The following is a 16,748-nucleotide window of genomic DNA, read 5'->3' as shown; positions in this document are numbered from 1 at the left end:
GACTCTGGTTTCCTGAATCACTCCAAAACTTCCCCTCGTAGCAACATTCGTTTACGATCGAGTTAAAGATTGCTACTGACTTAACACTATATTTGCTATTAGATACACGATTAAAGTTACATACGCCGATTTACGGATCTCGGGATGTCGTAGGTACGAATTTACATCTGTATTACTTATTGTATTAATTGTAAATTTCACCCTAACTTTCAGTTTTCAGGTGATATTCTGGCCTTCCATCATTTTGTGGGACTGCAGAAATTACACGTAAAGTAATATAAATAATAATAGTAATGTTGCTGCTGTAGAAATATGACGACTGCAATCTCTTTCATTACCTCATAACAAGCACCGATAGTGTTTACTACAATGTAACACAATATACCACGAAATGCTCTGCTTACGTAGTGTCGATTTCTGTCGCAAATAGTATCAGAAGAAAAATTGTGAAGAAAAATCATTTGTTATCTTCAGTTGTGTAATTGAATGATTGTTTTGCTTTTTAACATAGACCTATTTATAGAGGTAGAGCCATCGATGTTCCCCAATAGTGTATATTGTAATTCCAGTTCTTTCGTCATGTCCTATCTTCTGATTTGACCAGATACACACATTTAAAACTAAATATTAATATAAATATATTACAGTTTACCAATGTACGATCGATAAACGACATATTCTACAAGAAAGAGCATATCAATCACTAACCTGTATGCATTTCGAAACCATGTCACCTGAATAAAGAAAGAACATGATACGTCGGTGAACTTTAGGATGCTATCAATAGCATTTTCGTATGCTTGTTAAATTGATAATTTTCAGACAAAGGGGATCGAATGACAAAGATGGATGCTTTAATGGGCTGTTTCTTTCATAAAACTATTATTCACTATGAAACGATACCCAAAGCTGTTGGTTCTCCGGGACGACATCAAAGTGTTCATCATGATAACGTTAATTGCTGATAATTGCCTCGCTACTTTCAATATTTATTTCATATTTTTAAGTGAAACATTTGAAAAATGTCGCACAGATATTGTTTTCGTCTTAGTCTTTGGTAAGTTAGTTAATAAACAAAGCTTTAAATTGCGGGTTTAAAGTTTAGTACCTTACCAAAGTAAATCAGAGCAAAAAAAAAAAAAACAGTTAACAAACACATCTTGAATTATTGTATAACATATAACGAACTAGTTCAGTACAAAGTAACATGATCGTTTCTGTGTGGTAACGGGATGGGTGGGAGCAAATAAGATATATTTATGCTCTCGTTTACCAGAAATCAACCCAGTGTCACTATCGGAATCTAATGACAACACAAAGATGGATGTACAGCTATGAAAGGGACACTTGAACATAAAATACCCTTGATTGCGTATGTTGGAAGGGGCGTTCAGAGCCGAGGTGAATGACGGTCGGGTAGAGTTAGAGAGCTGGAGCTGGATGCAAGGCTATCCGTGTTGCGATTCTTCTCCAAAGCTATCATTAAACTCTATATCTTCAAATAACCCTACATCCAATAAGCAGGTAAACAAATATCTATGCATGTCTCTATCAATGTCACCATAAATGTCACGACGCTTTCACCTTTCCTACAAGTGGTGAGGAGTTATTGAGTTTCCGATCTGTTTATTTTTTTTTTCAATTTATTGTAGCGGTTGACCATTACTAAATTTCACTGTGGTAGCTTTTCAACAAATTGAATTAGTCCCTCCATATTGAATTACAATGATTTTGGTTTCACGTCTTAACTTGGACAGACCTGCGGTTATGTCTTCATTTTTATTCGTTTTATTTAGTTTTATTTAGTTTTATTTAGTTATTTTTTATTAGTTTTATTTTATTCAACTTTTTGACTTCAAAACATCATTATTATTGTTAAAACTATCTTGGTTGGAGATTATTTGATTTAACTGTGTTTCTCTATTAATGAAATGAAATTTAACGGTATCTATATGATTTACATTACTGGAAAAATGGAAGAAAATATTGGTTTTATGTGAATTAATCATCAGAGGCAGTCATCCTCAGAAATCCTCACAAACGAACATTATTCTTCTCTTTATATATGCATTGGTTGTATCGAGCCCATTATGCTAATGTTTAGGATGTTTCTTTGATGTTTTGATCTATATTTGCAGCCCACGGGCGCCTATTCTACCTTCAATCGTCAGTCTGGGGATTTTTGTATTCAACCGGGGAAGAACGGATCACTATTGTGTACTAGGGTTTTACTCTCCCAGCCGCCTTTTCAGCCTAAAACAAAGTATTTATTAGCAACATTCCTCTCCCCACCTTTTAAAATCCGATGCTCGCCGCTGGTTAAGTAAAGATGTAGATTCTAGAACATGAAACAGACTACATTATTATAGACAAAGATAACAAAGATAAAACTATTGACAACATACTATTAGTTATTTTTCTTTCAATTTCTTCCCGTGACATTATATAAATCAATGCATATCAAATGTTACATATTCCACGATATTAGGAAGCTATCATATCATAGCGTTACTTTAAGAGAGTGATGAACAAACTGCACTGATCTGTCAATGAAGAGTAAGGGATGCCTTAGGACAAGTTGTTTCTTTGGTTGATAACAGGATTGTTTACACGCATGCGTAAGTATAGAAAAGTCCTAATAAAACAGCAAATGAATTCATTTTTCACTTCCTTGAGTAAATGTTACACCTGAAAGTGGTATTGTAGATCAGTGATTTACTGTTGGTATCTTTGTGGTAAATTATTTGCAATAAATATTGTCAGCTTTTATGTTATATTCATCTTGCGTAGAGACTGTGTGTGGGCTGTACAATATCCATAAACAAACATTTTATACTCACACCAGGTTAACTTAAGGAAGGAAAGAAAAGCTGTATTACAATACACAGATCAAGAAGGAGTTTATATTCATTCAAAACAATAATAACGATATACAAAGAAAAGTATAAATCGAAAGAGATCGTTGAAATTGAGTTTAACTTAACGCAAATAATGTACCTTTCTTTATTATTAACATGTTAGAAAAAAATGATTACATAAAAGCCAAGTCATATGATTGTCACCATAGAATGTGTTCAAGGAACGGTGTAAATTGAATTAATAGAACTCAATACCATTATGCAGTGCAGTAGTCAAACAACTATCCAATCATTTATAACACGTAATAAAACAATAATAAACAAATAAAATTATATATATATATATATATATATATATATATATATATATATATATATATATATATATATATATATATATATATATATATATATATATATATATATATATATATATATAACAAAGGAAGCAGAGTTTTGAAATCAAAGTTTACTGAATGTAATGCATAGGATATTACCTTCCTTCATTATTTTACATCCTATAAGCATATGCATAAAGTAACAGCCACCACCATATGATTTATCATCATAGAAGTTGAACTAGGAACGGTGATACTGGAATAAATATTACAAGAGTTAATAATGTATAAATTGAACGCATGTAGAATCGTTTATAACACGAAATAAAACAACAATAGCATTATAAAATGAAAAAAAAAAATCAATAGTAAAGGGAGCAAAGCGTTGAAATTAAACGAAACACAAAACAAACCATTATCTCGGCTCATATGGCAGAAATATGTGTAAAGAAAAAGTAACGCTCAAACTGAGATGATATAATTCACAAGGGAATTTATGTCAAGGAAGAAAATCCTAGGTGTACTTTTTTGTGGAGAAATAGATGAAAGACTTATTTTCTGGGAATGTAAAGTTACTACTAATTTCGTTCTTGATGTTAAGCAGTTACTACTTGGTAGACAGTTTTTTTTTTTTCAAACCAAGACTCTTGCTTGGTTATCAACTTACTCTCAAAACATCCCTATAAATTTCTCATTTTTCATGCAAAATATTTCATATTTCAACAGAAAACTTTGGGTAGTATTTCCAAGGGTATAGATTTCCATTCTAAATTTAAGTTCTACTTAAAAATTGAATATTATCTATGTAAGAATAAGTCTAATCCTCCGATCTCTCTTCAAGAATGTAAAACTGTTTTAGTAAGAAGGATTTCATTTGCAGTAGCGCTCTTTTTATAGGGTCTCATTGCTTGTTTGGTTTCCTGTTAAGTACTTCTTCTTCGTAATGTTTTGCTTCTCAACTTTGAGCAAGTCGCGATCATTGTATTTGAATAGTACTATTGTACGTTTTGTCTCTGCGGCTGCACTGCATGTATTGATATTGATATGTACTATTAAAACTAAAGGTAAGAAAATAATAATTTGTTAGGCAATGATTGAGTTACAAAATTATCATGTCTTTTGTATAAATGTCAAATGACTCAATAAAAGAGATGGAACAAAAAAAATATACAGAAATTAAAAGAATAATTCTGGTGAACAAAAAATATCTTTGCCTGATGAAAGGGAAACAGTTTCTGATCATCATGATGAAATTCATCAACAAATTATTTCTCTTCATTTACGCAAATAACGAAGACTTTGTTACATATTGGGGAAATATTAAATTATTAAAACTAATGCACCTTGATGTTGTATTCCCATTCTTCTAAGTAGAGTTATGGTGGTGGTGCAATGATTATTATAGTTTCTACTTGGTCACCAATGTGGTGGGTACGTCATATATTCCCTCCATCTGCCCTACACCTCCCCACAACCCTCCTCACACCACTCCCTCTAAATACACACGAAGAGTTGTGCTCTCTTTCTTCCCTTCTCTCAATAGTTCACATCCAATTAACAGACAAAATAAACTCATATACTTATGACGTAGTGTTAGATAGATAACGTCATTAGAAGCTTGATTGGCTCTTTGCAAGTTGATTTTGGCTTGAAGAGCAAATGAATTTAGAGTTAGAAAATAAAATAAACGTGGACAGTAATGTTACCAATACAGCGTAATAATTTACTTTGTATACACTCTACAATAAAATATTATGTAGCATATATGAACATGTAATATAACCAGAGAAGCTAAAGAAACATTAATAACAATCCTTTTTTGGACTAACATTTAAAGACTTAAATTACAGATATCTTTCAGATGTTACTGCTTTGTATTATATAGAGTTATACGTATTATTGTACAACCTGATCCCTCTACAATATCCTTTCACAGTGAATGTGTTGATCAAGTAATCATGGCATTGTCTTGATAATTTAGGCATTTCATGTCGTCACAATCATACTAGACTAGTTGCATATGTATTATACTAGAGCTTTCTTTGACGATGATTGTAGTATTTGGGAGATATTAACAGTTTAAAAGCTAATATCCTTATAAGATCATTTAACAATGAAATTCCTCCATCGGTTTGAGAATAGGTGAATGACGTCATAGTCCTGCTGATGATTGGCGACGCCAAATGGACATGCATTTTGCATTGCTGTAATATAAAGATAAAACGATTTATATTTGGTAAAATTGTTATTAGAATAAATGATTAAATAGGTCGAGCAAAATACTCATTAGTAGGACAATGGGAAGGTAACACCTAGACAACCCCCATTCTAACCCACCCTTTCAAGAAAAAAAAACTTCAGCGAGAGACTTTATATGCTCTGCAAGCATACTTTACTCTCTTAATGGTTGGTTTATGTAAAGGAAAGTATTTGTCATACAACACGAATTTTGAGGAAACAGAAATAGAAAAAGATTATGTTCTTTAAAATGTTTGTGTTTTAGAAACAGTATCGTAACATGCTGACCTTGACATCCCTTCTGTCTGTTTATTCATAAATCTGTATTTCATTTCTCCCCTTCCGGATCTCACCTCACTTCATTTAAAAATGAAATTGTATGTCCCTAATTAGGTCATAGATGCCAAAGAGCTTACAAGCCATGAACTTGCTCCGATTTAACTCTCTTTTTTCTACAGTTCCTTTTATTATATGTGTGTCGTACAATAGAGTGACGTCACCATATAGCATAAAGTAATTTTCCTATGAAATTTTCACATGTTTACTGACAGGTTTTTTTTGTATCTTAAGGGAAGACTCATGATGATCTCTGATTTGTTTCCGATCAAATTAATAATATAATGAGGAAAAGTGGAATTATAATAACGGTTATAATAACCGTTTCAGTGACCATACTCATGTTAGCAGATAAAAAAGCTATGGCCTTCTTACGCCAAAGCATCGGTATGGAAGGTTGTAGATCTAACATAATTGCAATAATAAACATATACCTTTGTTTCTGTTTAAAGGAATGAACTTATCGCAAATTTTCATACATTTAATCAGGGATCGGCTTTACTAATACTAAATATAATGAAATCATGCAATGACAGTTGAAGCAGTTGATATTAGTGACCTAATAAGATTAGAAACTTACAGATATAGGGATAACAAATTGGAATAAAGAGGGATAAAAACTCGGATTAATGATAATGATTTTGTTCATATATTAAGATTTTACAATTAAAAATAACAAAGAATAAATACTAAAGTATAAAATATTCAGCTGTATTCACTTACAGTTAATGGATGATATCAGGTTCATCCGGTACCTTCATTCTTGGAATCACTAAACAAGAGGGAAAAGTATAAGTAATACATATGTATAATATTAAACATAAATAAAGACAATGCAGTATATATAACTGTTATACATATTTATCATATGGCCCCGTATAAGAAGTATTATCTCAGAGATAATTGATTTAGGTAACAACGAAATTCATTTTTATTTCTTTTTAAGTTTATTGACCCTTATTGTCTAGTTTATGATTTTAGCAATCATTGTGAATATTTATGTACTGAACATGATATACACATGAAGGCTAAATCCATGAAACGACGGTTGTTAATGATATGGTCGCTTTGATATCATTGAACTAGAAGAAAAATATCTTGGAGGTTGGATTTTTGTTAAAACTTAATTATATGCTTGAAATGTTGAAAATATGCATGAACAAATATCAACACTGACTAGTATGTGTAAACAAATAGCGATTCATAGCCATGTTAAATTTTGATGTTGGTGTACACAGTATAATGATCTAATCATCTCCCAGTATATAAATGTGACTTCTGTGTAAAATAGAATTACTGTAGAAATGATGAATTGTTCACTTATCTCCATACCCCATCATCTTCCCCGCTGGTAACCATCAAATTATCTATCCAGGAATTTCATCATCATATCATTATGACTGAACCAATAGAAACCAATGCACTATAACATTGGTACCCATACAGTGGAATGTTCCGACCTGTTTTAACACTGAACCGATTCACACAGGGTTTACAGTAACTAAAGTAAATATTGAGCTTTTTCCCAGATTGAAAACTTAATCATGCTGATACATCGGTTGCATGTGCTCTTAGGATTGTAATCCCCAAAATATTAGCTAGATTTATTGGGATTACACATATCTTCAGTTCTCACTGTAATAGTAATATCACGTGCTACCGATTTATAGCACGGTCCAGGTGTTACTGTGGTACAATTGATTTACAATAACTACTGTGTTATCTGTTTATATAGAGGGTAACACTGGTCTCGTCAACTGGAGTCGCCATTTCCAATTGAGCTACAAGGTTTAACATTCTAATCATGATAATAAGTCATCATTTCTGACATAAAATGGGATAGCTATTTTAGTTGATTCGCTTATTCATGCTTGTCTGGGTTTGTTATTTTGTGTGTTTTGTGTTTTGTTATGACGGAACTTGTATTACCATTAGCTAGCTGTACGTGTAGGAAAACTGACATTTAAAAGGGCCTCAGTAATTTAGATATTACATGCCTTGAAAACAGCTCTTGTGTTTATTTTGGAAGAAAGAAGACATAATTTGATACTAACACTTCCTAACTCTATGTGCATTGTTCATTAGTTGGACAAGTCGCGTGTCATTACATATGATGAAACAAATAAAAAACAATGATAAAAAAGCAATAACCTTCTGATTTGGTGTCACAAGCGCCGTCTGTATGTAATGGTTTAGGCAAAATGTTTAAGATTGATTTTTACACTGAATATATCGATATGAAATATCCTTAATTGGAAAATCAAATATAATGACGCCTTATATCTCAACTTAACTAGTAATATTTTAGTTTGGTAAACATTTTTTTTTTGAAATGGCTACCTTATTGACAAAGCGGCAGTCGATTGCACGATGAAATAGTATCAGTATCAGGTTGAGTTCGAAATCAATCAATTTTTCGACAACATTCTTCTCTTGATTGTTTCTATTCCTCTTCGAACTGGCCTGACATCAAAACTGAGGAAAGCATAGTGCCCAATTACCATGTTTTTTTCTTGTTTCACTTTTGTTGGAAATGTTGAGGAGTCATCTAACATCCACGTAGGTTCATCTTCCTTTATTACCTACACCGTTGCTATCATGTAAGTTTTGTCTAAAGGGACCCTCATTGTAACTTACCTGATTTACGCGATCCCTCGGATACTAAGACATTTACTCTTAATATTGTTTTTATTGTTTATATTGTTTCCTTATATTTGGTATAGTAACAACTAAGCAGTGAATAGTGTTTACTTTAACAAAGTCATTTTATGCCACAGTAGATGCTCGTGTGTTGGCTTTAATGCTCCATAACATCTGACCAAACACTGTAGTATTTTTTTTATATTAGTTCTTTGCATGCCTGTATACCAGGTTTGCAGGCAATCTTTGCTTAACTCGAGCTTGACTCAAGCTTAATGCCTCAGGGTTTGGCTTTCCTGCCTTGCATAGCTCCAGCTCCAGCTGACCCGGCTGATAGCACCTGGCAAGCGTCCCGTGCCAGAGTTACGGTAAACCCGATGGCAGCAGGTCGTAGGAACCAACCTTGGCCAATGGTGGTAATCAGTCACCTGGCATGTGAAGGAACCAACATTGGTCAACATATGGCAGCATTGGCCAATGAGCGGCAACTGCGGGACAACCCTTTCCATTCCCTTGCCTGTTTCACATCCTGTGTACCTCTAGATCACTAGATCACTAGAATTGAGGGGCAAAGTCCTGTGGCGATGGGGTGCCTGTTGCACTCAACAGTCATCATCGGTAACGATGGACAGTCGAAGAAGAATAGTTCTTTGATTAGTATTTTGTGACTGTATGCGAGGAAGGAAGATTATTAAAACCTCATTTTAACTTGACATTGAGAACAGTGATATCATCGTTACGAGATATATACTTGTAACTGGTTTATCTTCGTTCCCTGTTCTTTTCACGTCGGTTATCATCCTTTCCCCTGATGAGAAACAAGGTCTAATACTCTTTTGTATCATTCCTTTGTTCCGCAGTAACTAACGCCTCCTTGCGTATTACTTAATTACCGTTACTTATTAACATGAATGTGTATCTTTTACCTTTTCACCTGGTAGATTACCCTTCTTGTCACAGACCTGCAAGGAAGTGAAATATTATTTTCATGATTTGTTGAAATATTGTTTCAGGAAAATATCATAAAACGAAGCAAAAATTATTAAAGTGATGATGATATATCTTCACAAATATCGAAGTAGCCTATTCCTGGCAGGTAAACGCATATCGACATTGAGCACACTAAAGTGTATATAAGAGACATACTCGTCATGCACTGTTAGATGCAAGGACTTAATAACATGAATACATTTATAAGCTTTATAGGGAAGACAACATTAGTTTTAAATCCCGTCATCCAACACTGAGTGACGTCATTATACAATGAGTGACATCATAATGATGAACGTCTCACTGAGATGATTGGACGGATACCATGGACGACAGATAATATGACGAGTAGGAAAAGAGGGCAGTTTTCAAAGACAGAACTATTTATACAATTCTCATTGTTGAATCGATGGAATGTACAAACAATGCAAAATATTAAATATCACATGAAGCAGTAAATTGTTTACTCCCGCCCCTACCCCGCCCCCCCCCCCACCCACCAACTCCATCTTATACGATATGTTGCTATAATTTAGCTAACCCTTAACGATATCAATGACATTTTGGGAGATGCAGTTAACAAATAATTATCAAAGTGGAGTAACAAGGAAAGAACACGATAATTAAATTTAACAAGTAAATATCTATCATCGTTGACACATCTCATGAATTATATGTATTATCCCCTCCATAGTGTATTTCTATTATGTTTGAATATCAAGCAATACTGAGGGTGTTCTAATGTGTAATCGGTCATATTTAATGTACATCAAAATAGTTCTTTAAGATATATCTTTTTGATCAAGACATTTGTGGATCTCATTGATTTGTATTATTCTTTTGCTAGAATACTTACAGTTTAGTTTCTTTTCAGAAGAATAATACAAATGTCTTACTAATGGGTAATGTTATGTTTGAGATATTAAACAATGTCGCCGGTTATGTCAATTATTTTGTGTCAAAGTCATACACGTTATACTACGTTTGTAATAAACGTGCATACACAAGCAAATAAAGATTTTGTCTTTATTCATGTATTATTTGGCGCCCTCGGCTTTCCACCACATCTGCGACAATAGCAATAAGGTATGGATGATGATAGAAAGCCGGAAGGTTGCAATATATTATCCTACATTATGATATAATCACATAATTACCAATATATAATATATATGACAAAAAGCCAAGATAAGTTATGAACAATACAACGCTATACTAGTTACCGACTATACTGTAGCCATAAAACCCCTCCACACCCCACCCCGGGATCTGAATCTTTTGAGATCCTCTTATGCATGCATATTTGTGTATGTTCAAAGTAACACGAATATGTTTTACATTTTTTTTTAGTTCAGACAGTTTCAGTATTTTTCCTTTTCGAATATTTCTCATAATACTGCCCTCTATTCAAAGTGTTGTGATTACAGAGAGTGGTACCGAAAGTTTCTTGAAAGTTCAGTGAAAACCTAAAATGTGACCCTTAAGTTTACCTTTGACTTTATACATCATTTTCATGATTACTTTCCTAACATTATAAGTGCATCTTATTGATGGAAAATACAAGAATACTGCAATGAAATATTTTGTCAGTGATAACATACGTTTTGGTTACCATGGTATCCGCACAACAGATAACGAAGCGGGTTAGTAGAGCTACACATACTACTACAAATTTTCTCTCTATTTCAGTTAAAACTAATACAATTCCCCCCCCCCCCCCCCTCAATAACAAGTTAGATCGGAACCCTTGAAATGGAGTCATCATAGCAGCTCTTTTTGTTTCCAATGTGCAAATGACAAAAGTCACGGCAAGCATTATCACGCTGAAGAATAAACCAGTTTCGTGGTTTCGAATAAATGCCAGATCCGTCCTTTCATTATGTATAAACCTGCTTGGACCCACGCACTCATTTTAGTCACGTATACACTAATATGGAAAAATAATAATTTAAGTTAGTGATCCTTCAAATACCCTCAGGTAATCATGTTGAATTATTAGCAAGATTTAATTCCATTGGAGATCACTACAATTGACATTTCTGGTTTCAGATTCAAAATCAAAGGTGATGTTTCAGTCATAGCATTGTTTGTACCAATTTGATCGCGAGGGATAATTCGATCATCAATAACAGTGTATCAGAAAGATAAAATCAGATTAAAAGGTCTCAAAGTTATAATCTGCAATATTTACAGTTATTTCGTTAACTAATTATTCCTTTAGGCGTTTTCATTGCACAATTCCTATTGTATTGAGAAGACATAAACAATTCGTATGGAGTACCCACTGTAGCCTGCACTTAGGATATTTTAGTTAAATCCACCATTAATTCACATAACCCTTATATCTTGCCCACAACATTGGAATAAAATTATTCAGAAATTATTTTGTTCGTTTTGCTTTAAAGTTTATTCAAACACAGTCACGTGAACTCTTTTCGAGATTATTTTTTTAGAAACATTAGTTTTCAAGTATTTATTAACCTTTTACTTACTTATCATTACGTTCGTATCGATTTACATATTTTTATATTTCTAAGTCTTTGGTTCTCCTGTTAATAAATATTTTATATTTATACTTGTAATAACGGAAATGAAATGTACAATACATGCGACCTTTAATAGATTCGAGTTAGATATTTCTTACGGAAGAAAGTGTACATGTTATTTGTTTAACGGTATAGCAATATTGTAGTATGAACTATGAATCTGACCGATTGTAATTAGCCTCAGCAGGCGATGAGAATAGAAATAGCATGGGCCCTAATCCTTACATGTATAAGAAGGTGAAGCTTGTATATGTACGTCTGCTATGAACTATGTGGTAGGTCCGATTTAAATTCTGATGCTGGATCAAACTCAACCAAGTTACTCATGAGTTCAAGCATCTATCCCGGCTTTAAATTGTTGATGGCGATTAAGTTGATAGGCTACTGTAAGCGAAACCAGCTATGTTAATGCTACATTTGTTAAGTTAGTCTTGTCAACCAACTATTGCTTTAAACGGATCATCCAGCTTTTCAAAAGGAGAGTTTACTGTACATCTATAAGATGTTTTTAACACAATGCAGAAATCGATATCCGGCAAAGGCTCGAAATCTTTGTATCCGTGACGCAGTATCTTCCATAATAAATCAGATTCATGTCATGATCTTTTTGAACATTGTGTGTGTATACAGCGTCACAAAATACGTGCTACGTTACAGTGACTAATTGCCCCCCCCCCCCCGTCCTATATTCTGACTGCTATTATGATCTTGTTGTTTAAATATGCGTGGAAAGTGATTTAGTCACAGCTCCACCGAATCATTGATAATGATTTACTCCAAAGAGCGAATCTATTGTCAGTAAACAATATTTGCATGTTCTTCAAAGTTATTCCAATAACGAATATAATAAGTTCATGATCTTTAAAATAGTTTTCAGTTTCCTTTCATGTTATAAACAAAGGTATCAACTCTTCCTTCACTTATATCAATCTCCAAAATGTCCAACATTTGCACTCTGGAAAACGGCGAGTCTGATGTTCACAAGCAATTTTGTGTATCAATGCTCTCCACACACAATTGATAGGCAATGAGAACCAGTTTCTGATATGATTTTAAAACCATACAAAGAAAAAAACTTAAATCGCCCTGCTTCATATAGGTCACCAGGTCATCCTCATTTCTGACCTAGAAACTCTATGTTGTTAATATCCTATATACAGTAGTGTACCTGGAACCGTCGCAAATATATTTACATTGATAAATAAAAGATTAAACAGTAGAAATCCTTCAGAACCCTTGCAACTATTAAAAAGAGCCCTGTTAATGTTTTGGCAATCTTTAATTCAGTTAACGTCAGTCATGTTTACAATCAACTGAATATATAATGACTAAAACTATTGTTATCATTTAAATCCCTTGAAACTATTAGAGATAACCGAGTTCATAATTGAATAGGATTGAACTTAACTTAACGAAAGGAGAAGAAAATATAGTGTTACTTTAGTTTACAAAAATCGCCTGCCAGGGAAGATTGAAGTACTTGTTTAACAAACAAATATCCGTGACACTAAATTCGTGGTTCAGGAATTGTCTAAATTTGGTTAAACGACAAATACTTCACAAATCAGGAGTAGTCACGTGATTGTAACAACGAATCTAGTCTCTAACTTGTAGTAGGGTATCCAATATTTCTGCGAATATTACATGGTTTGGTCAAATTTACAAACTATTACGTAAAAGGCAGTTTTATTTCATTTTAATAAAAACGCTCAACCAGTGACTCCATTCTCAACTTAATTTTTCTTTAATCATACCCAAATTATTTACTTATAAAAATAGGGGCAGCAATACGGGGGCAGCTATACGGGGGCAGCTATACGGGGCAGCTATATGTGTCCGCATTATGGGGCAGCTATACGGGACAGTTATATTGGGCCAGCTATACATGGGCAGCTATACAGGGGCAGCTATACATATGTAGCTATACGGGGCAGCAATATGGGGGAAGCAACACGGGGCAGTTCTACGTGGCAGCTATACTGGGGCGGCTATACGGGGGCAGCTATACAGGCGCTGAAATTCAGGGCAGCTAGACCGGGCAACAACACCAGTGCAAATATACGAGGCAGATATACAAGGACAGCTATACAAGGGTAGCTATAGGGGGCAGCAATACGGGGAAGCTACACGGGCAGCTATACAGGGGCAGCAATACGGGGGAAGTTATACGGGGGAAGTTATACGGGGACAGCAATACAGGGGCAGCAATACAGAGGCATCTATATGGGAACAACTATATATGGATAGCTATACAGGGGCAGCAATACGGTGCAGCTCAACGGGGCAACTGCACCGGTGCAAATATACGGTGCGGCTTACATGGGCAGCTATATAAAGGTAGCTATACGGGGAAAGCTAGACGGACAGCTATACGGGGGCAGCTATATGCGTGGTCGGTTAACAATAGTTTATACAATTGTTACAATGTAATATTAACGGTGTCACTGACATGGAAGTGATAGGGTGTATCAATATAGAACTTATTGTGTTAGCGTTGAATGATAATCAGGTAACAATGTCCTCAACATCCACCTCCCTCCCCCCTCCCGATCTCTATTTCAGCTCCCACCCTCATTTATTTTATTCTTTCTGGTACAGCAATTTGAATTCCGCTTTTCTTTGAATGTTGCGAAAGATAACGTTGTATCTTTACAAACTGAAACTACTAGAACCGAGTATCCTCAACTCATAACAGTGTCTATGCATGCAGTGCAGCTGCCATGAAATAAGTTTAAGAGTATAAAACAATTGTAAATTATCAGCAATATAACAGTTGGGACGTTATGGAGGAGTGAAGCTAAAAACACAATTACATCGACTTTGTTCCTTAAAATTTAATATTACTCAATATTTTTCTTTGTTATAAATATGTACTTTGGGAGAATTGTTTGAATTATTAAGTGGTTTTTTGAGTGATGAGAGAAACACGGGCTCCATTCAGGGTCAGAAGGAAGTAAATTAGACCGAAGTTCTGCAGTAGAAGCAAGATGAAGGGATCTGGAAGTCCTGTTGAACTAAACATTTAGATTTTATACAGACTACAACCCCAGCCACCGCCCACTCTTTATAATACTGGCAGCAATCAAGTAAGTTTAACCGACAAATGTTATCATTATATTGGTATTAATAATTAATGTTAATGTAAAAACAAAAGGAGGGCTTGTACTATCAGCATTTGCTGTCATAAAGGTGAATTATCTCTTACCTGCCATCGACCGGTCTGCAAATTGAGACGACGAACATATGCGCTATAATTCCAAACTGTATAAATAAAAATAAAAAGACTAATGGCAGTATCAGTGCTGATTGAATCTTTATTGGTCTGGATTGAAATCATAAACATTATATTCACCGGATTATGTTGGCCCTCGATGATAACTTCACATCAGCTGAGTAATCAATCTAGTTGATTCCTTAAATTTGATCTTATCATTTTACTATCATTATCATCTCAGTAGCATAGCTGATCAGTTTGCAATCCTGATATGTCAGTAAGATCACTGATCAGTGTACTATCATTATTATCTCGGTTTTAAACCTAATCAGTTAACAACCATTATCCTCTAAGTTATATAACCAATCAGTTTAGCATTGTCATCATCTCATTAATATAACAGATCAGTTGAACACTCATCCTACATACAACATGTGAAACAACTCAAATAGGAACGAATGGTGGACTATGTAAAGAAACCAAATCATGATAGTCGAGTATTCGATGCTCAGATCAAGAATAATAATCCATGAGACGATGAACTGATCAGAGAACACTCAATATCAGTGACATCATCACATATCTTGAAATCTACTTTGATAATAGAAAAGAAAACTAAAAGTATTTGCAATTACTTAAATATGGAGTAAAATTATTGTGATACAAGACTAGACAAATCATCGTCATAATCACGTGATCACATTTCCCATGTCGTAATAGTATGTCAGTTTTGTAAAATAAAGTTCATATGTTTGATTCCAGCCACTCTCTTGAGTATGTTTTTTTTTTTCAATTGTATGAAGACTAAATACATCAATCTCTCTATATGCCCTATATGGAGGAGGAAGATAGGTATTATCAACATCTTGCTATTAGGACTTGACATACACAATTATATCATTGAACAATAATACTGTCCAAATTTCAAGACACTTATACGTTAATGTGTGTGACACCCACTCCCCCGTTTGTATATTCCTATAAATTCGCGTTCTCATTTCATAATAGGGAAATTATATTTTCCTGTATACAAATTCTGCGTTAGTGCTAGCAGATATCTTCTTCTGCATCATATTAGTCCATATCTTGAAATAAGCCTCCCAAGAAAAATCGTGCTCCCCAGGTGCCCCCCCCCCTCCCCCAGATTCGATTTGTAGTGTTCAAAACAAAACTCTATAACTACTCTACTCTACAACTACTCTACTCAACTACTCTACAACTTTACAAAGCTGGACGAACGTATTATGTTCATCAGTTAAACTTTGTTTTCCACCAACCACAATAACCAGTTGTTTTCTCACTAAGAAGGTCACAGAGGCCCCGGCGTGAACCGCTAGTGCTTCAACTCCACTTCTACCCTGCATGAATTTAAATTTCATATTTTCAACAATCTTATTTAAAACATTATCAAAGCAATAGGGCTAATTTCCATTTTTTTATAACCTTTGTATTCGTTACAATTAAAAATATAAATATCGGACAGACTATAGAGCCCGAAAATTCTTGAACATAAAGTTACTTCAAGTTGCACCAGACTCATCGAATGACCCTTAATTAATAAAAGAGTTCTCAAAGGGGAAAGGGAAGC

General features: G+C 34.2%; 1 protein-coding gene across 3 annotated transcripts in view; it reads right to left on the bottom strand.

Annotated features, from left to right (window-relative positions):
- Window positions 1–6,524: 6,524 nt before the first annotated feature.
- LOC139982742 (uncharacterized) overlaps window positions 6,525–16,748 on the bottom strand; it is a 101,970-nt gene continuing 91,746 nt past the window's right edge. For 2 of the 3 annotated variants that reach the window (XM_071995818.1, XM_071995817.1), the window contains exons 15-16: window positions 15,152–15,207; window positions 9,298–9,372 (exon numbers count right to left, since the gene is read on the bottom strand). In XM_071995818.1, coding sequence (XP_071851919.1) covers window positions 9,313–9,372; window positions 15,152–15,207 — 116 coding nt within the window. In that variant the 3' untranslated portion in view covers window positions 9,298–9,312. Of the gene's footprint in view, window positions 6,543–9,297; window positions 9,373–15,151; window positions 15,208–16,748 lie in introns of those variants that run through there. The other variant, XM_071995819.1, reaches the window with a different exon arrangement.

The sequence above is a fragment of the Apostichopus japonicus genome, chromosome 16 (assembly GCF_037975245.1).
Source record: "Apostichopus japonicus isolate 1M-3 chromosome 16, ASM3797524v1, whole genome shotgun sequence".
Taxonomy (NCBI): Eukaryota; Metazoa; Echinodermata; class Holothuroidea; order Aspidochirotida; family Stichopodidae; genus Apostichopus; species Apostichopus japonicus.
Note: the sequence above shows the minus strand (reverse complement) of the source record. Positions and strands in the feature narration are given on the sequence as shown.